This window comes from Myodes glareolus, chromosome 14 (assembly GCF_982192425.1).
Source record: "Myodes glareolus chromosome 14, mMyoGla1.1, whole genome shotgun sequence".
Classification (NCBI taxonomy): Eukaryota; Metazoa; Chordata; class Mammalia; order Rodentia; family Cricetidae; genus Myodes; species Myodes glareolus.
In genome coordinates, this window is record NC_142039.1 from 32,785,150 (window position 1) to 32,810,345 (window position 25,196).

The following is a 25,196-nucleotide window of genomic DNA, read 5'->3' on the forward strand; positions in this document are numbered from 1 at the left end:
TTTTTCAAGACAGGGTTTCTCTGTGTAGCAGCTCTGGCTGTCCTGAACCTCAATTTGTAGGCTAGGTTGGCCTCAAGATCAACCTGTCTCTGCCTCCCGAGTGCTGAGATTAAAGGTGTGCTCCAACATGCCTGGCCTGGTTCTGTTTTTAGATTTATTATTTGGGGTGTTATATCTATGTGGAATTCCACACATGCATGTAGAAATTAGAGAACAATATCTTGGAGTCAGTTCTCTTTACACATTTATATAGGTTCTAGAGGTTGAGCTCAGCCAGGGCTGTCGGGCTTGAATGTCAAGTGATTTTACTTGCTGAGCCATTTTACTGATCTCTTTGGGATGGGTTCGTGCTCTGTTTCCAAGGCTGGACTTGGCTGCCTGGGTTAAAGTGATTATCCTCATCCTCTGAGGAGGCTGAAACTCTACATCCAACCAATACCCTGTTCATGCTTATAAAATTTGAGTATCTCCAGGATATGTTAGGTTTGGGAAACCAACATTCTACCTTTTAGGTATTTTTTGTCCATAAATGGATTTCTTAAGCATACTGCAGTTTTTAATACTTCTGTGAAAGGCAAAATGTGCTGAAAATACTACTATATCAGGATAAATACCAAAGGAAAAGTAATACTTGGTTTACAACTTTCCCAAGTATTATATATTTGAGCCTCAAAATCATTTATGATGTGTGACTAGTAAGAGAGACGTTGAGATGTTCCCAGAGTACATCCTGTAACTAACCCCATTCTCTCTCTCTCTCTTTTTTAATGGCCACCATCAGGTTTAATCAATAGGAAGCACAGTGTGATCCTGTGTGGAGTTGAGTCAGTAATTTCACTGCGACCTGTGTAACACTTGCCTAAGGGTTACTTTAGATACTTCTAGGCTTTCTGTTTGTCATAACACGAAAACACATTTAATCAAATGATGACTTGTGTAATTTATCTTTTTTTTTTTCTTTAAGAGGAGTGGATACTTTTTTGAGATAGCATCTCACTTTGAAACGCAGACTGGTTTGGAGCTCATGACATTCCCTCTCCCCCTTAGTTTCCTAGGGCCTGAATTATTAAATTTTCTTAATTTAGTCCTTGATTTGGGACTTTGTTATTTCACTATAAATGTTAGTAATAATGAATTTGTATTGTAAATATTTTAAACCTCATTTTCAGGTTCCAGAGTATAATTTTATAAAACAAAAAGAGAATGATTGAATAAATTCTTTTCTTTTCTTTTCTCTCTTCTCCCCTCCCCTCCCCTCCCCTCCCCTCCCCTCCCCTCCCCTCCCCTCCCCTCCCCTCCCCTCCCCTCCCCTCCCCTCCCCTCCCCTCCCCTCCCCTCCCCTCCCCTCCCCTCCCCTCCTCTTCTTTTCTTCTCCGAGATAGAATTTCTCTATGTATCTCTGGCTGTCCTGGAACTCACTCTGTAGACCAGGCTGGCCTTGAACTCACAGATCTTCCTGCCTCTGTCTCCCTGAGTGCTGGAATGATTAAAGACATGCACCACCATTACTCAGCTATGATTGAATACATTTCTGATGTTACTTTTTTTTTAAACCTATTTTTTACAAAAAGAATTATTTTTTTTGGTATAAATAGTATAATTTAGTCAGTAATATTTTCACACTTTGCAAAATTCTAGAGACTTTGGACATTGGGTTGAGAAGTCATCACAGCTCTTTTCACCCTTTAGTGTCTGTAAATGCTTTTTAGAACACAGCAAAGTTGGTAGAATAATGTTTTTCTAGCATTTTTATCAGCAGCACTTGCCTACTCTAGGTTATTTTGCTCTAAACTGCAGTAAAAGGCTTTCTGTCAGTGTTGCTTAACTATAACATGGTTTCTTGGCAGGCCTAGAGAAAAAAAAGCCTACCTGTTGCTTAGAAGCAAAAAAAAAAAAAGATTGTAATTTCTGAATATTAGTCGTACATTTGGTTTCAATAGATCAGGGAGTGAACCTGGAGGATTTATGAGAGTTTGGTTCAGTCAGTAGCTATATTGACCTTGGGACAGCCAATTTGACTCTTTTTATCTTGATTGCATACTTATCAGGTTGAATTAGGAAATCTTCAAGAGTCTTTGAAGTTGTAAGTTGTTAGGACTCAATATTTGAGTTTTCTATTTGAATATAGCATAGCTCCTTCTCTAGCATGTAGCTGATATATTTATGCTCATTTCTTTTAATTTTAGATATGATGAATGGATTAAAGCAGATAAAATAGTAAGACCTGCTGATAAAAATGTACCAAAGATAAAACATCGGAAGAAAATAAAGGTAAGTCTTGATTTTGCTGCACACCATTAGCTGTTCAATACATTTTCCTTCAAAAACAACAACAAAAAAAGACAATTAAATGTGCATGTGCTATACCTGATGTTAATCCCTCTTGAAAAACTCTGTTACCAAATACTAGGTTTTGCTCTAATTAACTTTCTTACTTTTTGGAAAGGTTTTTAGGAACAGTTCTAATTGATCTTTAAGACCTTGTCAGTCTCAGCGTTGTATAAACCTATACGACAAAAATCATTTATTCATTTAAACCTTTCCTATTTCTTGTAGTTTACAACTAGCATTACAGGTAGGGGATGTGAGTTATTGGAAGTAGATGTGAGGTGAGGAAGAGGAGATGTCTGAAGGTGGAGGACAGTTTATCTCTTCATCTGTATCTGATTGTGTGCTGGGTCAAAATGTTTTCAGCATTCTCTTCACCATACACTACATAGCTACCATAGAATCTGTGCTCTTGTGTGCAGAATTGTACTGCTGCACATGATAAAATTACTGCTACTAATTATGAGAAATATTTTTAAATATTTTCTTAAAAATCAGACCATTAATATGGTTTTAATTTTTTTTAATCTTTTAAAAATATTTTTTCATACTTGTGTTGCAAGGAGAGCGGGTCCTTTGTTTATCCTGGCCACCTGGCTAGCTTACACCTGAAATCACCACACAGAAATTGAGTTAATTAAATAACTGCCTGGCCCATTATCTCTAGCCTCTTATTGACTAACTCTCACATCTTGATTTAACCCATTTTTAACAATCTGTATATCACCACAAGGTCGTGGCTTACTAGGAAAGATTCAGCATGTCTGACCTGGCAGCACCAGGGTGGCTCTTTGACTCTGCTTTCTTCCTCCCAGAATTGAGTTTTGTCTCCCTGCCTACCTAAGTTCTGCCCTATCACCAGGCCCAAAGCAGTTTCTTTATTAACCAATGAAAGCAACACAAATACATAAGGACTTCCTACACCATTTCCCCTTTTCTGTTTAAAAAGGAAAGGAAGGCTTTAACTTTAGCATAGTAAAATTACATATAACAAAACAGTTATCAAGCAAGAATTACAATTATAATATTTATATCTATTTTATCTTTTATCATAACAATGGAAAACTATAACTATCTATTCTTCAACTCTATCAAAGACTCCAGAAGGATATAATATTCCCCAAGTAAACGGGAAGTAAGCAACTTCCAAAACTCTAGAAATGACAGAGATATCTTTCTGCCTGTACAGTCACCCAAAGTTCTTCTGTACTGTTGGGGCATCCATCTTCAACCAACAGGCCCATAGTAGTTCACATACTTAGTAGTGGTTCTGAAACTGAGTCTTCTTACTCCACTGAAATGCTATTAGGTTCCTATTTAGGGACCCTCCATGTGGTCTCAGATGCTAAATGTGTTTATCTTGTTGGCAGTCCTTTTATCTCTATAAACTTGAGTCTTAAAAATCTAGTACCTAAAACTCAGGCTTTCTTAAAACCCTTTACACCCTCTTTGTTTGTCCTTAATTGGAAATTATGTACATCATGCCATATTTAACATTGTTTTTAGTAATTTGAAGAACATTTGTTAAAATGTTTGTTTAAAAACCCAGTGTCTTTGTACAACACAAGCTTTGGAGTAGCATTGCTGTGTAGATGAGTGGGAGCTGCAGTGTTTATTCATACACATGAAATGTTCTCTCAGTGTCCGTCTCTGTTCACTTCTTGTACTGACCTAAGAATGTTAAAATTCTTGGTCATAAAGAAAGAGGCTTGTGAACTGTAAGTTTACAGAGTTTAAAAGGTTTATTATGAATTACTCTTCGGTATTACAAATACCTCTTCCTTCTCCCAGATTTTCTGTGAGGGCCATTGCTGCAGAGACTTTTTTGCCAGCCACTTAAAAATATGTTTTAACTTGGACTGAAATAAATTGTTTCAGTGTGCATGGTAGATTGTAGTTTCTGAGATCAAGTCATGAAGTGTTAAAAAGATGGGAGTAACAGTAGACATTACAGACTGTGGTAGCCCATCTGCCCTTCTTAGGATGTTTGGAAAGTTAGACCCTCACTGGACCCTCACTACTGAAGCATGTACTAGAGTCACTCTGAGAACACATTAAAACAGGCAATCTGGTTCCATCCTCACCATTTTGATTCATCTTGTTTCTAGGGGTCTGCTTTCCTAACAAATTCTCAGAAATAGCTGGCCAAGGACCTCACTTGGAGAACAGCTGCTATCCGAAATTAACTGTTACATGTAAGGGAGTATTTCTCCCATGCACTGTCTTTGGAGACTTGTGAAATAATCACTCACGTTTATAGTCTGTCTTTGTAATAGGACTTAAGAATTGTTGTTGGGAAGTCACACTTTGGAGAGCCTAAATTGCAAACAGAAAACATCGCTTATAGGAAATACCTTATTCTTGGCTCATCTGTTTGTTAGGAGAGTGAGAAAGTACCAGCCTTTGAGTAAGGTAGGAAGGCTGTCTCTGCTCTCACTTCACAGCAAGTCAGTGTGTGTGATTCCTCTTGTACATTTCGGAGTACAGAAAATGTACTTTACAGTGAGAATATTCAGTTTAATATAAGACTGTTGAAATTGTGATTTTAATCTGATTTAATTTTTAAGAATTTATAGCAGCAGTTATTAGCAATACTTAATTTGCTAGTCTTAATCACCTGTCTGGTTTGATTCCTACTTTAGGTTGTAAATACAGAACAATTTTTTTCATCTCAGTGTTTCCATGAATAGCCTAAAAAAGAATCAAACTTGGTTATTTTTAAAGTTTTTTTTCTGGTATTCTTTGTTGGTTAAATATTTAATAACATTCTTTGATGTTTCTTTAAAGTATGATTAATATTCTTGTTAGTAAATTATTCATAATAAATTATAGTTAACATCTAATGCTTTATTTCTTAATCTAGAATAAACTAGACAAAGAAAAAGACAAAGATGAAAAATACTCTCCTAAGAATTGTAAACTTCGACGCTTGTCAAAACCGCCGTTCCAGTCAAACCCATCTCCTGAGATGGTTTCAAAACTAGATCTTGCTGATGCCAAAAACTCTGATACAGCTCATATTAAATCTATAGAAATTACTTCCATTCTTAATGGACTGCAAGGTAAACATAACTGTTGCATGCAAGTATCTGATTTTAATTTAAATGTTTAAATTTATCTGAGTATAGTGGTACATGACTATAATTCCGGTACTCTGAAAGCTGAGACAGGAGGATTGAGTGTTGAGGTTAACCTGAGCAATATATCAAGAGTCTGTCTCAGAATCCACCTATTCCCTCTCCCACCACCCCAAATAAATTTCCAAAAGTTAAGTTCTATAGAAGTAGTTCTGTGGCTTTAGGTTAGGTTTTTTTTTTTTTTTTTAAACCAGAATTTGTTGTGTGTGTTAGTTGAGCACCTCCAATGTAGGTTTCTCTAGTTCTTGTCAAACACTATCCTTTGTGTTGCTGTCTTATTAAAATGATAAAGCAATTCTGAAAGTTATTTGTGAAGCGCTCATCTGCATATTTCTTTGATTCTTCTATGATGCTGTTATGGTTAGCACACATGGTAATATGAAGCAAGTAATAAGAAAAGTAGAGAACTGGGCTGGAGAGTTGACTCTGGTTAAGAGCATGTGTTGCCCTTACATAGGACCTGAGTTTAATTTCCAGCACCCACATGGTGCCTCATAACCATCTAACTTCAGAATGAAAGGTATCTGAACTCTCTTGAACTCCATGGGCATCAGGCATATTTTTGGTATAGACACATACTTGCAGGCTAAACATTTATCCACACAAAATAGTAAAAATAAATAAATTATATTTAAAAATCATTGAAGAATTGGAGATTATTAAATCTGGAATGAAAATGGATTGGAGCAGGAATCTAATCTACAAAATATATTAATTCTTTTCCCTAAAATTTTAAACTGCTCATAACTTGAGAGTTTTGTTTTATTTATTTTGACTATATTAGAAATTAGATTTTTCTCCCTTATTTCAGAAGACTATGGATTCATTGTATAAATATACTGCTATATAATATTCTAAAGTTTGTTTTAAAAGTTTTCTAATGTATCTGACATGTAGACTACTATATGAAAAAATTATGTAGTTTAAAGAACAAGAATTGGACACTTCAGTCATGAGCAGGTAGCAGTTAATTAGGTGTGCCTCCTCAGGAGTCATAATTATTTATGAATATAATGTTAAAGAAGATATTGTTTACTTTCAAAAGTAATACTGAACATTTAATGTAGGCCTCTGTTTGTGAGAAAACTTAGACAGAGGCTGTCTTTAATGCTGTTTGAGCCAAGTGTGGTGTATACCTTTAATCCCAGTACTCAGGAGGCAAAGGCAGTCAGATCTCTTGAGTTCAAAGCCAGCATGGTCTACATAGTGAGTTCCTGACTAGCCAGTGCTACATAGAAAGACTCTGAGCATGCTCTCTAGGTCATATTTTGATGAGAGGAAGATTCATGATAATAATACGTTCTTTGGGGGAGGTAGGTCATTCTAGAATGATTGGCTGGCTGGATGACTGGGTAGAAAGATTCAAGAACTCTTCTCTAGTATAGGTTTTGGGTTTTTTTTTTAAAAATGAGGCTGCCCTTGTCCTTAATTCTCATTAAAATATTTTTAAAGATTTATTTTATGTGTTTTTATTTTATGTTTGTTTTGCCTGCATATATGTATTTATACCAAATGCTTGGTGCCCACAGAGGTCAGAACATGGGTTGGATTTCTTGGACTTATAGATGGATGTAAGCCACCATGTGGATGCTGGAGACTTAAGTCCTTTGCAAAAGCAGCAAGCAGTCTCAGTTACTGAGCTGTCTCTGCGGCCCTCCATATTCTCATTTTGATAACAATGTTTTCTAGTACGTTAAGAACAAGTACAGGAAAGGGGCAAATTTCCCTAAAATTTTCTGTATATCTATTCACTTGGAAAAGTTTTTATGCTTGTTACAGTTACGTGTTTTAGTCTATTTTCCACCAGTTTAACGGTGCTACAGCCTGAATAACTCAAAAAGAAAAGAAAAGAAAAGAAAACTTTTATTTCTTGCCATTGAGGGCATGGAGCAGCTCTGTGGTGAAGGCATCACAGCAGTGGTAACTCATGCAGTAGTCAATCCACTCCTGTGAAAAGGACATCTGTCTATTTATGATTTAGTCACTTCTTAAAGTTTGTACTTGCCAGTACTGTCATAGTGTCTGACTGCAGCTTTAGTTTTGAAGAAGACATTTAAATCACAGTACCTAGGATAGATGTTTTTCTTTCCATTTTTGTTTGTTTGAGGCAGACATAAACAATAATCTTATTAGGTTTATTACCCCCTTCCTCTCATATTTTTTAGCTTCTGAAAGTTCTGCTGAAGAAAGTGAGCAGGAGGACGAGAGGGGTGCTCAAGATATAGACAGCGGTGGCAAAGATGAATCAAAGGTGGACCATTTGACCCACATCAGAAACGAGCTGATTTCAAAAGAGGAACAGAGTAGTCCATCTTTGCTAGAAGAAAACAAAGCCCATACAGATTTGGCAATAGCCAAAACAAAATCTCCAGAAAGATTAAGAAAAGATGTGGAAGGAATATCAGAAGATACTGATTTTGAAGAAGATGAAATCACAAAAAAGAGAAAGGATGTTAAGAAAGACACAACAGATAAATCTTTAAAGCCACAAATAAAACGAGGAAAAAGACGGTATTGCAATACAGAAGAATGTTTGCAAACTGGATCTCCTGGTAAGAAGGATGACAGAAGCAAGAGTAAAGAGCCCCTCTGCACAGAAAACAGTAGTAACAGCTCCTCAGATGAAGATGAAGAGGAAAAGTCCAAAGCAAAGATGACACCAACCAAGAAATATAATGGCTTGGAGGAAAAGAGAAAATCTCTACGGACAACTAGTTTCTATTCAGGATTTTCAGAAGTAGCAGAAAAAAGGATAAAACTTCTAAATAACTCTGATGAGAGACTTCAGAACAGCAGGGCTAAAGATAGAAAAGACGTCTGGTCAAGTATTCAGGGACAGTGGCCCAAGAAAACATTAAAGGAGCTTTTTTCTGATTCTGACACTGAAGCTGCATCTTCTCCTCCCCATCCTGCCCCAGATGAGGGGACAGTAGAGGAGTCGCTGCAGACTGTGGCGGAGGAGGAGAGTTGTTCACCCATTATAGAGCTAGAGAAGCCACTCCCAGCCAGTGTTGACAATAAGTCAGTTGAAGAAAAACCCCTAGAGGTTAGTGACAGAAAAACAGAATTTCCAAGCAGTGGCAGTAATTCAGTGCTTAATACCCCACCTACCACACCGGAGTCGCCTTCATCGGTCACTGTGACAGAAGCTGGTCAGCAGCAGTCTTGTGTCACAGTGTCAGAGCCCCTGGCTCCAAACCAGGAGGAGGTTCGAAGCATCAAGAGTGAAACGGACAGCACAATTGAAGTGGACAGTGTTGTGGGGGAGCTCCAAGACCTCCAGTCAGAGGGAAATAGCTCACCAGCAGGCTTCGATGCGAGCGTGAGCTCCAGCAGTAGCAATCAGCCAGAACCAGAACACCCAGAAAAAGGTGAGGCCAAAATGGACTTGCTGACTACTTGTAGGGTTCCCCCCTTAATGCCTTGGTAGTTGCACTGTGTCTTTAATGTGAGGTAGTTAACTGGTGTGCTTGTATGATTACAATAAAATGGTCAGTAGGAAGGTAAATTTAAATAATGATAATGGGATGCATTTGAGAGCCTTTAATATCCTTTTCCTGAACCGTCTATGACTTTTCAGGTAGATTTTAAACCACATGCTACAACTTGCATGTAGGCCCAGAGCTAAAGTTAATGAAATTCATTCTGTATGTTGGTTGATATGAGTCACTTAACTGTATTTCTGTAACACTGTGTTTGCAGTTATAATGTGCCGTCTCTCACAAACATTTTGATTTGTTGACAGACCCCCTCCACCCTTAAACAAATACTGTAAATAGGGGTTTGGAGCAACCAAATGTCCAGGCACTGCTTCCCGCAGACAACCGTGTCAAACTGATTTGCAAGCCTGACTTACTTGTGTGAGTTTGTAAAGGAGTTTGATGCTTTATTAGATGTATAGCTTTCAAATTGAAGGGCCAGTGTATATGTTAATAATATTCTACAGTAATTCTCTTGATTTTCCATGAGTTGTTCAAAGTGGAAAATCAAATTAGTACTTTATAAAAGTATTAGTGCCTCCTAATGGTACCATACTTGTACTGTGCCATCGTTTTTCTCATAAACTGCGTTGATCAGGTGCCTTAAATCAGTACACTCAAAGCCAACACTTGGTTTTGAAATGCACATACTCAAGTGTAAATATAGAGCACTGGAGGATGTGTGTTTTGAGTATACGAGGGTAGTGCAATAGTTCAAGGGTCTTAATTGACCATTCGGAGACTGAGGAAGGAGACTCTAGTGTTCAAGGCCAGCCTGGGCTACAGAGTGAGTTCCTGGCTAGGGGTGCTGCTGAGGTAGAACCTTTGTCAACTAAACAAAAGATATTCAGTAAAACATTAGTAAAAATAGAAGTTGTAGTTATTGGAGATTGTAGTTATTGCAGATTTACAGGTATACCTGCTACTGGGATTACATCTATGTTATGTCATTAAGTTATATTACATATTTATGGAGAAAGACATCTTCAAAGGGAAAGAATGTCAGGCTTTCAACAGTATTGTATTAGAATTCTAGCTCTTGAGAGATTTCCTCTTTGTGACCTTCATTTCTTAAGAAAAATAAAAACCAACCAGAAAGAGTTTGATATCTTCTCTACTGAGACTCAGTCAGTGCTACTCTTTTGAATATTATACTTGATTAGATTGGAAGTATGGAACTTGGAGCCAGGCAGTGGCGGCACACACCTTTAATTTCAGCACTCAAGAGGCAGAGGCATGTGGATCTCAGAGTGTGAGGCCAGCATGGTCTATAGAACATCTTCCAGGACAACTGGTGCTACATGGAGAAACCCTATCTTGAAACCGTATCTTGAACCCCCCCCCCCCCGCTCCTCCCCCCAAAAAAAGGAATTTGGACCGGCAAGAAGGTTCCATGGGTAAAGGCATTTGTCACCAAGCCAGATGACTTAGATTGATCCCTAGAACCACTTGGTTGAAAGAGTGAATCAACTCACAAAAGGTGCCCCCCCCATCCCCACTCTTCTTTTTAAAGTGCTGTGGCTGGAGAGATAGCTTAGTAGTTAAGAGTACATACTGCTTTTATACAGGACCAGAGTTCAGTTTCCAGCACCCACATCAGGTGGTTTGCAACCTCTTGTAACTCCAGTTCCAGTGAAATTAACTCCCATCTTTTGGCTTTCCTTAGAACCTACACTCACAAACTTATAATCCACACATAGAACTAAAAATAAATTTTATTTTAAAAAAGTGTGAAACTCAAGGACAACTGCTTTATCAAATCAAAGCACTATTCAGTCTTTTTTTTTAAATTTATATCTCAGTAAACTCTTAGACACCTATCATAAAACCTCATTTTAATTAATATATTTAGTAGCATATGTGAAATTTCATATAGTGAATAGCTTATTTACAGAAGTAAACCATATTTTGTAAACTGTAGATTAATTTCACCATTAGTGCCAGAAACAGCAAGAAACACTTTTGCCTGTGTTAGTTTTATTATAAGAACAATTTATATGATGTGTTGTAGTGCTAGAAATTGGAAGCAAATGGATATACCTCTTTAGTCTCTGGGTTTTAAAACAAAAACTTTAAGATATTGTGTATAATTCAAAAGACACAGAAGCATAACAAGGGTTGAAGACCTCATAAGTAGTGTACAGAAATTGTGCAGTTCGGAGTAGTGATGACTCTGCGAACCTGCAGCATCGGAAATTCTTGTTGAAGATAAAGCACTTGAGCTAGTTCAAGAGAGGATGATTTGGGTTTATAATATTTGATAGGTCATTTCACACCAAAAACACGAGGTGTTTCTTAAAGACCATATTGCGGAATTTACAAGTTTTATGCATATTAGCTTGCCATTGCCCTAGAAGTAAATTCACATAAAACAAACATGAACTGCCAAAATATGTCCAGTTGCTGTATTACAAAGCACCATGTTTCGGGTCTGTAATTGCAGCACTGGGGAGGTAGAGGCAAAAACCAGGAGTTCAAAGTAATTTTCAACGATATAGGAAGTTGGAGACCAGTCTAAGCTATGTGACTTTCCTGTCACATCATTCAAAATTACATTACTTTGTTAGCATTTCCACTTGTAACAGAACCTTACTACTTCAGTTTTACTGAATCTTAACAAATTTCGCATACTCTTACGTTTGAGTTACTGGACCCATAAACTGCAATACTGTGCTGACAGCACTTTCAGTCTTGGTTTTCCTAAGAATGTACCTTGCCTTTCTGAAAGAAGCCCTTAATTTTTAAGGATGACAGTTAATTAAAATTTGGAAATATTTCTTATGATAATTTACATAAATCTTATAAAAATTTATAGTTCGGAGGTTGCTTTCTAAAATATTTAAGTAGTCTGTTATGGAATGTCTGATTCTGCTTTGTGTTAGTGGACTTGGGTGTGCAGGTCAGGTGTAGAGCAGTGGCCTAGCATCTGAAACCCTAGGTTAAGTCCCACTCCTACCAAAATAAAAGTGAGATTCTATTTTGTATTACTTACTTTATTTCTCATCCCAGCCTGTACAGGTCAGAAAAGAGTGAAAGATGCTCAGAGAGGAGGAAGTTCATCAAAAAAGCAGAAGAGAAGCCATAAAGCCACCGTGGTGAACAACAAAAAGAAGGGGAAAGGCAGTAAGTGTGAAGTTTGCTTTGACGCTTCAAGATAAAAAAATAATAGTTGACCCTCCCCCGATTAAAAGGTTATTTGGTTATGGGATAATTCTACATTTTTATTTTTTTTCTCATAATCTTAAAAAATGTCACGGAGGCTGAACAGGTGGTACTTGCCTATAATGCTAGTGTTTGGGAGGTAAAGGCAGAGGAATCAGAAGTTCAAGATCATTCTGTGCTACATAGCCAATTCAAACTCTGGACTACATGTGACCCTACTCAAACAACTAAAGTTTCACAGAAGTTTTCTGATCGTGGGTAAAGTCTAAGATTGAGCAAATTGCTATTAATGGTGTTGGTTGCTGGTGAGTGATCATGTAGACATCATGGCTCAGTTACCTTTATGATCAGTGTCTACGTGTACTCTGTGTACTTTTGCTACAAGGAAGTGGATTGTTTTGTAATTCTTTAGAACAGCAGGCAAAGATAAGTGTCATAGGCACAATTTCAGTCTATGAAATTACATAGCAGTCCCCAAACTATAATACGTGAAAGCAATCCAAGCAATCCTTGTGCTATGAGTGCTCTGTCTAAGACTGGCAGGGATTGTTCATTGGTCTGCAGAGAATATAATGCTTTGCTTCTTCCGAAGGCTGTGCATTTGATCTTTATTTATTATTATTTTTGTAGACAAAATAAGAAGTGGAAAATATGTAAAGAATTTTTTTTCAGGTGCCCCACACTGACCCCTGCTGCTCTTCCGAGACTCCTGCCACCTCCACTGCCTGACCTTTGCTAGCAGCGGCCTTGGCTGCACTGCAGTGCAGAAAAGGGTTACGCGGTCAGCTCCCCGAGCTTCTGCTGAGCCCATATGACTTCCAGGCGGTGAATATGGCATCCTTTGGGGCCCCGGGTGGCTGTGCTCAGCAAGGCCGTGTCAGGCAGGCTGAGACAGGCCACAGCACACAAAGGGCCAAGCCTTGGGTTGCTTAGCTAGGAGTTGCTATAGTTCCAGAGTGGCAGTGGAGACTGGGGAAAGATCTGTTAAGATGCGTGTATAGGAGTGGCTGAGGTTGTTTATTCTGAGGGAATACTTTTGACACCTTTAGAGCCCCCACTTGAGCTGCTAAAGAATCCGTCAATGTTTGTCAAATTGGTTTTAGAATAGTTAAAATATGTTTTTCTTACATTGTAATGCATTTGTTTTCAAGGTGTTACCATTTTAATATCATTTCCAGAAAGGCCCATCTTCTAAGAGTCAGTAAATTAATTCATTTATAGCAGTTGATGGTAACTTTGATCATCTGACTTCAGTCCTGGTAAATTTACCATTAACCATTCTCTGAGCATGTTTTAGTGCAATCATTGTAACAGAAATCTCACGAGGTACTTTGTGTCTAGATAGATGACTTGCACATCTAAACAAACCATATTCCTTTCATATAACAAGTGATCAGGGATAAGTTCATCCATTCTAGGACTGAAGCTTAATTAGCAAGTTCTTGATGAACTCCAGAATATTTGGACCACAGAGAGAGTTGTGGTGAATGTTAGGCAACAAGCTATTATGTGTGAGGGGGGAGATGAAGGAATTTGTTACCCATGTCAGTGTAGTTTCCCAAGGAATCTTCAGTGATAGTGGTGATTATGCACTACTGTGGCAGCAGCATTGGCACATTTGTTGTGCACAAATAAAAGTCCTAAAGTAAAGACGTTCCTACAAGAGATGCCATATTCCAACAGAGAAAAAAGCTCGTTAGCTAGGGAAGAGACTGTGACTGAGTGAAGCATCTGTGGTATTGATATGTGCAAGCATCCAGATGCTCGCTCACTGTATTTCCTAGTGAAACAAGCAGAATGGAAGGCCAATGTAATGAGTTCATACCTATTGGCAGTCTAGGTGGAAGACTGGCCTTTGTTTCCTTTGGCTGAGATATATTTTTATTTGCATGTGATTTTTCTAGGTTTTAATTTTCCAGTGATGGGGGCTGAATGCATGGACTTGCACTTACTAGGCAAGCGTTATACAACTGAGCTAAATCTTCCACACTGATTTTCTAGGTTTTCTAGGTAGATTGTTTACTGTAGTAGAAAATTCAAGTGGTAATTTTAGAGTTATCCTCTTGAGTTTATGATAGATTGACCAACTTTTGTTTATTGATTGTTTCTTTCTCTTTCAGCAAACAGTAGTGACAGCGAAGATCTTTCAGCTGGTGAAAGTGTGACTAAGACTCAGGCAGTCAAGTCAGTCCCCACTGGAATGAAGTCCCACACTAGCAAATCTCCTGCAAGAATACAGTCTCCAGGAAAGTGTGGCAAGAATGGAGATAAAGATCCTGATCTCAAGGAGCCTAGTAACCGGCTTCCCAAGGTGTACAAGTGGAGTTTTCAGATGTGTAAGTGTATGGTCTAGACTGTAGGTATTTTGTCATAGTTCCTCCTGATGCCAGTGCTTTAAAAAAAAAAAAAAGATACACTGAGCCTGAAAGACCTGACAGTGGCATAGTATAGATCTTACTAAAATCCTGATGGGCACTTAGAACATATGAGGTTGAGAATCTGCTTGGAAACAGTGTGGGGGTGCTGGAGGAACTTTCCTGGTGAAGAGTTTGTACTGTTTTTCCAGGGGACAGCAGTTCAGTTCCCAGCACCCACACCAGGTGGCTCACAACTACCTGTAACTTGGGGCAGAGGTGGTGGTAGAAAAATTGAGACCCTGTCTCCTTTCCCTTTCCCTCCAAAATACAATTTTAGCCTTTTTATGTCTTTGCATAATATCTATAAATATGAATTTGCTTTTGAGACAAGATCTTGCTATATAGCCTGTCTAGCCTGGCACTAGAGTATAGATCAGATTGCTTTCAGACTTATGCAGTCCCCTTGCCTTAGTCAACTGAAGTCTATAGTGTCAAGGTTGTGCCACTATACTGGAGGTTTTGTTGCTGTTGTTTGAGATAGGGTCTGATTATGTAGCCTTGAGTGGTCTGTAACTGGTTATGTAGACCAGGCTGAATTCATGGAGATCCTCCTGCCTCTGTCTCCGAAGTGTTGGGACTAAAGGTCTATTTTACCATGCCCTACATCAGATACAGTAAGCCTATAATAGCTATTTTTTAACTGATATACTATGGTGTTATGGTGTATGGCTAGAAAACTTAGCACAGCAAATAGTAGAGGGTACAGTGGCAAATGTATAGTCCTAGTATTTAGGAGGCAGAGACAGCAAGAATGGAAGTCTAGGTCAGCTTGGGCTACATAGCAAGACCCTGTCTGCCCCAAAGAATTTTAACATAATGCGTAGATCATAAGGTCTTTTGGTTTGTACATACTCGTTCAACAGATCCTGTGTTGTACATTTCACTTGTGCCAGGTTATTGTAGTCAGAGGGCAGAAAGTAGAGTAATTTAGGAATCAGATATTTTGATGTCTTTATTTTTGGTGGTTTATTTGGTATCACAGGTACGCACCATCACACCAGAAAACTGTTTTCTTGTAGTTTCTGTCTTTGACCTTATTCTATAACCATATATATATATTTTTTTTTATTAACCTTTACTTGCAAAGTACATATTAATGAATACTTTAAATTGACAGCGGACCTGGAAAATATGACTAGTGCCGAACGTATCTCAATTCTTCAAGAAAAATTGCAAGAAATCAGAAAGCATTATCTGTCTTTAAAATCTGAAGTAGCTTCCATTGATAGGAGGAGAAAACGTTTAAAGAAGAAAGAGAGAGAAAGTAAGTACTTTTTCCTTAAATATAAGTCAGTTTATTATACTGCTGTTGTGGAAGGACTATGTCTGTATTTCTTTAGAAAAATTCTTCACTCTGTCAGCCTCATCTGATACAACATAGAGTGCCCACTTGCTTGGCCCTCACAGTGCACCCTCAGTCTGAAGGAAGAGAGGGCTGTTAGACCTTCACTGAGTGGTAAATGGCTAGCTAGTGTCTTAACAGTAAGAGTGGAAGGCCAGGTCAGCTTGGGCTACATAGCTAGACTCTGCCCCAAAAAAAGTAGTTTAGTGTAATGCATAGGTATAAGGTCTTTTGATTTGTACATGTTTCTTCACCAAAGCCCATGTTGTATATTTCATTTGTGCCAGGTATTATTGTAGTAAACTTTTTAAAGAACACTTTGATATTCACACATGTTACAGGCATAGTATGGTGTTTCAGTACATTCGTCATACTCATGGCATGGTTACTTCAGGATTTTTAGGTTGTCTTTTTTCTTTGTTATAAAGACATTTGAAGTTTATCTTGTAAGTATTCTGAATTATATAGTACAGTATTGAAGTTTATCCTGTAGGTATTCTGAATATATAATATAGTATTGAAGTTTGTCCTATAGATATTCTGAATCACATAGTACAGTATTGAAGTTTATCCTGTAGGTATTCTGAATATATGGTACAGTATTGTTGGCTGTCACCACTTTCTGCGTGAGTACACTAGAATGTACTGCTCCCATCTGGTCTTGATGTTATGTCATGAACTAAACTAATCTCCATGCTTCTCTCCTCTACTTTCCTAGCCCTTGTAAACACTGTCCTGCTTTCTCCGTAATGTGGTAGATTTGCTGATAACTTTTGAGGGGCCTCAATGTTGTTTTCTACAGTGGCAGTAGTTGACTTGACATTCCCTCCCAACAGTATAACAACCTTTCCCCCTCCTCTTACTCTTTGGGTTACTCTAGAATACAAATAGTCAGGACGTTTCTATTGAGACCTAAATGACAAGAAATGTTGTGAGATGTCAGAGTCATTCTTGTTGCCATAACAAAATACCATGACAGAGTAGATGACAATAGAAAATTATTTTCCCACAGTACTGGAAGTTTAAAAAGTTAGCACTTTGTTTCTTCTCTCGAGACCTGCCATGTTTGTGTGTACATTGTCTTTGCCACTTTTCTTCCCTGTGTAAATGTCTATAGTGGATGTAGAGCGGTCTCTGAGTCTTCCTTTTATAAGGGTATCCATTGGATTATATTAGTGACCTACAGTTATGACCTTTAATTATTTTCCATTGGCAGCTTTGGCTATACCATGGAGTTTGGGTGGCACATGATTTAGTTATACCAGAAATGGTTGGCACATGTCCCTGAAATAGAACAGGATTGCTTAAATGTGACACTGTTGACATTTTGAGCCCGATCGTTTTTTCCTGTAGATAGCTGTGCTCGACATCGTAGCAGCATCTCTAGCCACCATCCCACATGCCAGGGTTACAGCACAGTTAATGCTTCTAGACACTGCCAGATACCCACAGGATGGAGTGGTAGAATAGCTCCAAATTAGGAACCACTGCTCTGAGGTGAGAGTGCACTTGGTTCCTTTCCAGCTCTGAATGAAAACCATTGTGGTGTGAAAGAAATAGAGATTCTAGTCATATAAACACAGAGCAAATCATGTGGGGCCAAGAAAGCTAGAGTGATAGGGTTGCAGTTTTATTCTGAGCAGAATAGAGAACTATTTGAAATGTTAAACAGGGAAATGGCATGCTGGGTGGAAAGCAGACTCTAGGAGGAGCAGTGAAAGCAGGAGGTAAGGGAAGCCTGTCCTGCTAGTTGAGAGTGACTTGAATCTGGATGCAATCATGTTATAAAGCAGTTAATGTTCAATCAGCAACATTGTTGATGGAAACTGTTAAAATGAAGGTGTATTTGTTAAACAAAATTGTTAGTAACAATAAAAGCTTGGATATGAAAGAAGTTATTGCTCGTAAATAAAGTGTAATACTATTTGAAAAGAAAAATAGAGTCGTATATGCTGATACGGGTGGAACATGGCCTTACACTATATTGTTGGCACATATAGCAGCCCTAGCACTTGAGAAGACAGCATTTGCAAATTCAAGGTCAGATTGCTGTACATCGTGAAGTTCAGGTTAGCCAGGACTATATAGGGAGACTGTCTCCTAATCTAACCCAAAGCAAAGGCAAGAGATAGGATACTATATGATACTGCACTATTTTGCGCTTTACTTCCACTTGTGTGTGTGGTGTGTGTAGGCCTCAGATGCCTTATTTTTAAGACAACGTCTCTCATTGGCCTATGCCCTTCTTCATAGGCTGGCCACCAAACTCTGCTCTTTGCATAGGTTCTAGAGATGGGACTGATGTCCTTATAACCACTTCAGTGATTGAGCTACCTCCCTGGCTTCTACTTGTATTTTAAATAAGTGCTATTCAATCTAGGAAGTTTACATTCCCAGTTTAAGATTCTAGACATGAAATTCTTTTAGAACATGGGTTGCAGATGTTTGTGTCTGCAGAGATGGTGGCTGTTTGAGGACCACATCTCTGGTGGTTCAGGTTGGGAATCTTCCAGAGGCTCCAGAATGCAGAAGTAAATGTGTATGGTTACATATGTTCCATTGCAATTCTCTATATAAAAGATCAGACCTATGGCAGTCATTTTCCATCTGAAGAATATGGACAACCAGGGACAATAGAGGGAGCACTTGGGCAAATGATAGAGTTCTAGGTGTAAGATTTGCTTCTCCAACTTAGACCCATGTATGAAACAAAAATTTGTTTTTACATTTTATGTGTGCATGTACACACATAATGTGTGCAAGTGTGCCATAATGTGCATCTAGAGGCCAGAGGACAACTTTTGGAAGTCCATTCTTTCCTTCCCACCGTATGGATCCCAGCAATCAAATTCAGATTGGCCCAGACTTGGTGGCAGGTGCCTTCATCCATGGAGCCATTTCAATGGATGAATTTTTTCTTTCTTATTTGTGCATGTGTATATGTTTATTCTTTTAAAATATTCCATTTCATGCATTGATAATAATGAAAGATTCCCTTGAGGAAAGCAAACTGAGGGAGGTAGTGCAGTTGGTAAGCTTTTCCACTGAGCCTCCCATTCTTTTTAAACTTTGAATTAAAATAATTTATTGTGTGAGTGTATGTGGAGGTCAAGAGGCAAACATAATAGAGTCATTTCTCCCCTTCCACTCCCATGTAGGTTCTGGGAGTTCATCTCAGGTTGTTTGGCTACAGAGGCAAACAATTTATGCCTGCTAAGCCACCTATGAGGTCTCAGCATTATTAGGCCCATACGAATTTATAGGAAACTTGAAGGGCAGAAACACAGAGAAATGACAGAGACTTTTCCTGTTTCATTTAGAACTGTTAGGGTATTTGGTGAACAGTTATTCTTTACTTGTATATTCTGTAGTGTGGGTACACAGCTCCTTTCTTCCCTCTCTCCTTGCTTTTCTTTTTCCTTTGACAGGGCTGGGGAAAGAAGCAGTGGGCTTGTAATCCAGGCAAATACTTTGTCACTGAGCTGCACCCCTGTGCCCTATGCTCTGTGCCGGATGTCTCTGTTGAGCACTGACTTGCTACTTAAATGTGCTGGCATTCCCTTTCTTTATTCTGTGGTTCTGTGAGTCTGAATGGCTCCTCTGAGGTGGATTTGGAGAACATAGCAGAAATTTAGGCTAAGACGAGCATTTGCTTCTTCCCACTGTAGTTTGCCTTGTAGCCTCACATGTGTGCTTCCTTTTCCTCAGGTGCTGCCACATCTTCCTCCTCCTCTTCTCCCTCGTCCAGCTCCATAACAGCTGCTGTTATGTTGACACTAGCTGAACCGTCAATGTCCAGCGCATCACAGAATGGAATGTCAGTTGAGTGCAGGTGACAGCAGGACTTGCTAGAGCACTTTGCACTTAATGGCTGTTGAGGGCCACATCTTTTTTATACTGCACAGTGGCACACACACACACAAAATCAGACAAGCACTATTTTATATTTAAAAATTGTTTCTTGACAAGCTGACTTGGCACTTAAGTGCACTTTTTTTATGAAGAAAAAGTACAACGAACTGCTTTTCCTCAAGCAATAATCGTTTCCACCTTGTCTGGGAATTGCGTGTCTGGTAACTTGAAGGCCTTCCACTGTGGCAGAGGAGGCTCTTCACTGCCTGTAGAGACAACACAGTAAGCAGAGAAAGGGTGGGCCAGAACATGTGAGATGACTTAACTGTATATCTATTCCCTTGTATTTTGTTAAAGCTGGAACATTTGATATTTTTCCATTCATTTATTAAAAAAATATGAACCTATTTTCATTTGTACAAGCTAATTGTTTTTTAAAGCAAGTCACCTCAGGGTGACTTTAATTGTATAAGTCAAGCACATGCAACAAATTCAAAACCTGCAGTTAACAGGATATTATTAGACATCAGTCCTGGTAACCAAATATTAAAGATTCTCTTTAAAAATGACTGAACATGTTTACAGGTTTGAATTAGGCTAAAAGGTCTGCAGTGGCTTTTCACGCCCTTCAAATTGAAATGGGACTACTGTACTTTGCCATTTTTCTATAAATCAGTATTTTTTTTTAATTTTGATATAATACATTGTGTGAAAAAAGAAAATGGCTAATAAACTGTATTAAATCTTAAACAATGTATAAAGATTGTACTTAGCCAGTTCAAAGTGTATATTTATTCATAATGAATTATAACAGTTATATTTTTGTGTTTTCTTGTAAATGTTTCTTTTCCCTTAAATACAGATGATTCATTTGTATTGCTTATTTTATTATGAGCTTACAACAAAAAGACTTCAGGAACAAACTGTTAGAATGGTTCAAGGTTGTTTATATGACCTGTCTCACAAAGATGGTTGTTATTTTAATTATAAATAGCTAATTGGGTAGTAAGCCTATACAATTAAATGCCTTGTATAAACTGCAAAATGAACGCCAAGTTGTTTTCACTTGTATTGACTTTATGTTGTATGATTCCAATCTGTTTGGCACTTGTATTTAATTCCCCACCTTTGTAAGACATTTGTATATTGCGGATGTGTTCATTGAAGCTATTTAAAACCTGGCACTGTTAATACACAGTACTTTACTGTACAGACTGTTTTACTGTTTTAATTGTGGTTCCGTGTGCTTTTTTTGAATGAGGCTGGCATGTTTTATTTGTTTTCTGGCAATACATGTGAGAATCTTGAAGCGTTTTGTTGTAGATGCTAACGTGTCAGAATCCTTAATCCTTTACATTCAACCTTTCTAAGAAAAGCATTTTCAGTCTTGTAATGTGTGCTTACAGTAACCAATTTTGTTGAAAAATGGTTTCAAGTTATTCAAATTTGTACAGAGTGTAAAGATTTGTTGACAGCAAAATGTTGAAGAAAAAAACTTATAGAATAAAACTATAAAGTATATATTAGGTTCTGCAAACATGATGAATTATGTAATATATTGTACAAATGTAAGCAAAGACTCTGAAATAAAATGCCATAGTTTGTGAATCCTTGATTTTGTTTGTAGAAGATTAAGTAATTTTTGTTTACTTTGCATATGATGACTGCTGAGAATATGTACATGCAGCCTGTGTCATCACAAGGACTCACATTGATATCCAAAGGGGATTATTGTTCTGCTTTAAAACTTAAGTCCCTTAACAGGACTGGAGGTACCAAGTGTGCTTAGTATGTGCAAGGCCTTGGTTTCAGTCCCCAATACTGTACCAAACCAAACCCTAAATCAAAAAAAGGAAACAGCTAATGAGAGAGTGATAATTTTAGGCGGTTATTCTCTCTATATATACTATTTTGCTAGAATCTGAATACATATATTTTTGTTTTTATTTGGGGGCATGTCTAAAGAAGGAACAGTAAGTACAACTTTATAACTGTATTTTGGGGCCAGCAAGGTACTCATCAGGTAAGTGCTGATGACCAGTGAGTTTATGAATCCCTGGAGCCATATAGCAGAAGTTAAGACTGCCCTTTGCAAGTTATCTTGTGCACTTACACACATAAAATGTTTCCACAGGGCATAGTTACCCGCGTTTGTAATCCCAACACTCAAGAGGCTGAAGCTGTTGGATCTTGAGCTATAGATTGGGACCCTATCTCAATAAACATAAATCCTTTTTCTTGAGACTAGAATTGCTATGTTGCCCAAGCTGGCTTCAAAACTGACAAATTCTCAGTTCTGCCTAAGACTCAAAGTACTGGGATTATAGATCTGTGCCTCCACATATCCTAAAAAAGGTTTATTTTACTCAGAATTACTACCTGCAAAATGTCTTGTCTTTTAACTTGGTGAAACCTTTGTGCTTCGAGTGGCCCCTGCACCTATTGCTGGAATCCAATAGGCATTGTTAAAAGTAGTCATTGTGCCAATCCCCACTCCCAAGGTACCATAGTTTACCTGGAGTAGTATTGTATATTATATGAAAAAAAATAATGCAGTGATTTCATATAACTTTTTCCCGTTTTGAGACAGGGTCTCTCTGTGGATATAGCCTAACCTCAACTCGGATTCGCCTGCCTTTGCCTCCTAAATGTTGGCATAGTAGGCATATATACCACACCTGGTCCTAATATGCAGCTTCAGGAGCCACTTCCTTGCTCCCAGATGTTCATCATTGCATATAAAGAGAAGAAAGAAAATGGAAGAGACAGGTTCATAGTAGTCTGAAGAGGGCCTTGAAAGCCATCTCACAAATCTGCACTCTACCGGCCACTGCAACCAACCATTGAGGTGGCTGGATATCATATGTGGTGTCCTTGAGAGGAAAGGGGTGGTGGCCCAAAGGGCTGCTGTTACAGTCTGAGTCCAGGAGTGTTCAAAACTTCATATCTCACCTTACTCATCTTACACAGGTGAAAAAACAAGGATCTTTAAAGGGGAGTCTCATCTGAGCACTGCATGGCCCTTGTCCTTCCAGTGTTCCTTTCCCCAGCTACATGAAATACTGCTGGCCGGCAACAGAGCTGGGTTCTTGACCAGGAATGGCCCTTGCTTGAAGACCCTCCCTTCTCCCCTGCAAGAGTTAGGACAGTAAACTTGGACCTGTTCAGCCTTTCTGTTAGACCCAACTGACCCTGTATCTAATACTCTGAAGCTTCATCCTATCTAAACCATGGACTTGAAAGAGAGAATCGGCCAGAACAGGCTAGAAGGAGTGTACACATTGGTGCACAGTTTAGTAGTGGGTATGTACATATGTCAGTTTGAGTTCACCTACAACTTACCCACAAGGAGATGGCCAAGTGCTTTTGGCTCCACCAGACTTCCTGCACTCCCACGCCCAGGTTTCCCTGACAAGCTCAGGCCAAAAGGGTATACTGGAGTCCTAAACGATCAATTCCCCAGCTCCTTACCTGAGCAGCCACAGACTGCTTGAAGAAGGGGTTCTGAGTGGAAAGGCAATGCCCTATTCTAAGTTGTCTAGAACTGGGGCTAGAGGCACCTTGAGACGAACAGGAGTCGAGGAGTGAGGACTCAGCACTGAGACTGTTCTGGAAGTTCAAGTCTAAACATTGCTTTGGCAGGGATGAAACACGAGAAAAAAGGGCCTTAAGTAGGGGTGAGTGATGCAGGGTCTGAGTGGAGTGCCATGTGTATCTGAGCATGTGCCTGTGTTTGCAGAGGGAGTCCTGGGGAATGCTTGGGTGGACTGCAGCTTGCCCAACAGCCTCTGGAGCAGTCGGCACCCTCCTAGAGGCAGAATGGGCCAGCTGGCTACCCTCATCAACCTTAAGGTGCCACAGGCTTCACCTGTCTTTGTGACTACCTCAGGTGAATTGCTGGACTGCAACCCTAGTATCCCTTTAAGACCAGGTTTAGCAGGTAACTCATCTGACAGCACTAGCTGTTCTGTGTCGCCCTCCTTCCGCCCTCCTTCCGTTGAGCTGGGTAAACCCTTCACGATTAGCCACACTCTCATCTCTACTGATTGAATGACAGCCTTTTGTGGTCCATGTAGGCTTCAAATTCATTATGTAGCTGAGGATAACTAAACACCTGATCCTCCTCCAGCCTCTTAAGTGCTGAGATTAAAGGCTTGCACCACTATACCTGGCTTTACTTTTCATTTTCAGACAGGGTCTTACCTTACTAAGTTGCTCAGGCTGGCCTTTAGCACATATCAGAAGCTGTCCTGCCTCAGCCTTCCTCTGGATAGCTAGGATCATAGGCTTGTGTGACCAGGCTCATTAAACCTGGCTTCATAGCTAATTTTAAGAATCCTGTGCCTTTTCTGTATAACTACTGAGGGCAAAGAGGTGCCAGTTTAGAAAGATACCACAATAGTGCTTAGGGTCTGAAATAAGTATTTCAAGCAGGACACGAAAGTGACTCCCAAACATTGAATCCCAAACATTCAAAAGAAGGGACAGCCCTTTTGAATATCCTGCTTCACAGAAAAGTCTGGGGTTAAGCTAGGCCAAAAATAGATGCCCCAATGTTGTAGAGGAACTTTGAGTGACTGTCCAGGAAGCCAGCTGTTTCTGTCATTTGTCAGTTTTTTTTTGTAAGTCACTTGCTCACACTTCCTGCTTACTCAGTTAATATTATTTATTATTTTCATCTTGGGTCTCTGAGGGAGTTGAAGGCTAGTTATAGTTTTCCTTGTTGATGCAGAAACCAAGTCATGATAGAAAGTAAATTAGGTGCAAAACAATGAACTCAACAAGATAGTATAGAAATGTGGAGTGTTTTCTCTTTTTTGAGGTTGGATATTTAGTGGGTTATGGAAGGGAAGGAGAGAAGGGAAGGGTAGAAGGGAGAAGAGCAGAGAGACAGAGAGAGTAGAGAAGGGGAGAAGTGGAGAGAATGGAGCGAGGCAGAAACTGCCTCTTCAGGGGAGAGACCGAAAAGAAAAATGGAGTATTTTCTTTGAATTTGTTAAATGCAAATGAACTAGACATTGTTGATGTATTTATTGCCTGTATATATTGTGTATAGTCATTGTACTTATTGTATATAGTTTTCTTATAGCCTTTTTTATTTTAGACAAAAGGGGGGAAATGTGATATTTTGTTTGTATTTTAATAAATAAAGCTTGCCTAGAGTTTGGGACTTTGCTATGTATGCCTGGCTGGCCTGGCTCAATGCTCTTGACTCCACATTCCTGGACACTGGAATTACAGGCATATTCCATACCCACTTTAAATATTTGAGTATTAAGCATGACTTTACACTTTTGAAAGAAAATATCTAAAAAAAGAAAACCTGATAGAGAAGAAAGTATATCTCAGATTAAAGGCAAGTTCTGCAAGAATCTGCAAGAAAAATGAAAGTGAAACCGATGTCAACAAGAGGTTGGCAAACAAGTTGGTGAAGTTCTCTTTTTAGCTATGTTGAAAATATTGGGTGTTTTAAAGAAAT

At 38.8% G+C, this 25,196-nt stretch overlaps 1 protein-coding gene across 4 annotated transcripts in view; it reads left to right on the forward strand.

The window, feature by feature from the left end:
• Arid4b (AT-rich interaction domain 4B) overlaps positions 1-21,325 on the forward strand; it is a 118,175-nt gene extending 96,850 nt beyond the window's left edge. For all 4 annotated transcript variants that reach the window (XM_048461249.3, XM_048461251.3, XM_048461252.3 and 1 more), the window contains 7 exons: positions 2,187-2,271; positions 5,192-5,390; positions 7,631-8,836; positions 11,954-12,067; positions 14,227-14,442; positions 15,641-15,787; positions 19,574-21,325. In XM_048461249.3, coding sequence (XP_048317206.2) covers positions 2,187-2,271; positions 5,192-5,390; positions 7,631-8,836; positions 11,954-12,067; positions 14,227-14,442; positions 15,641-15,787; positions 19,574-19,701 — 2,095 coding nt within the window. In that variant the 3' untranslated portion in view covers positions 19,702-21,325. The remainder of the gene's footprint in view (positions 1-2,186; positions 2,272-5,191; positions 5,391-7,630; positions 8,837-11,953; positions 12,068-14,226; positions 14,443-15,640; positions 15,788-19,573) is intronic.
• The last annotated feature ends 3,871 nt before the right edge of the window (positions 21,326-25,196 follow it).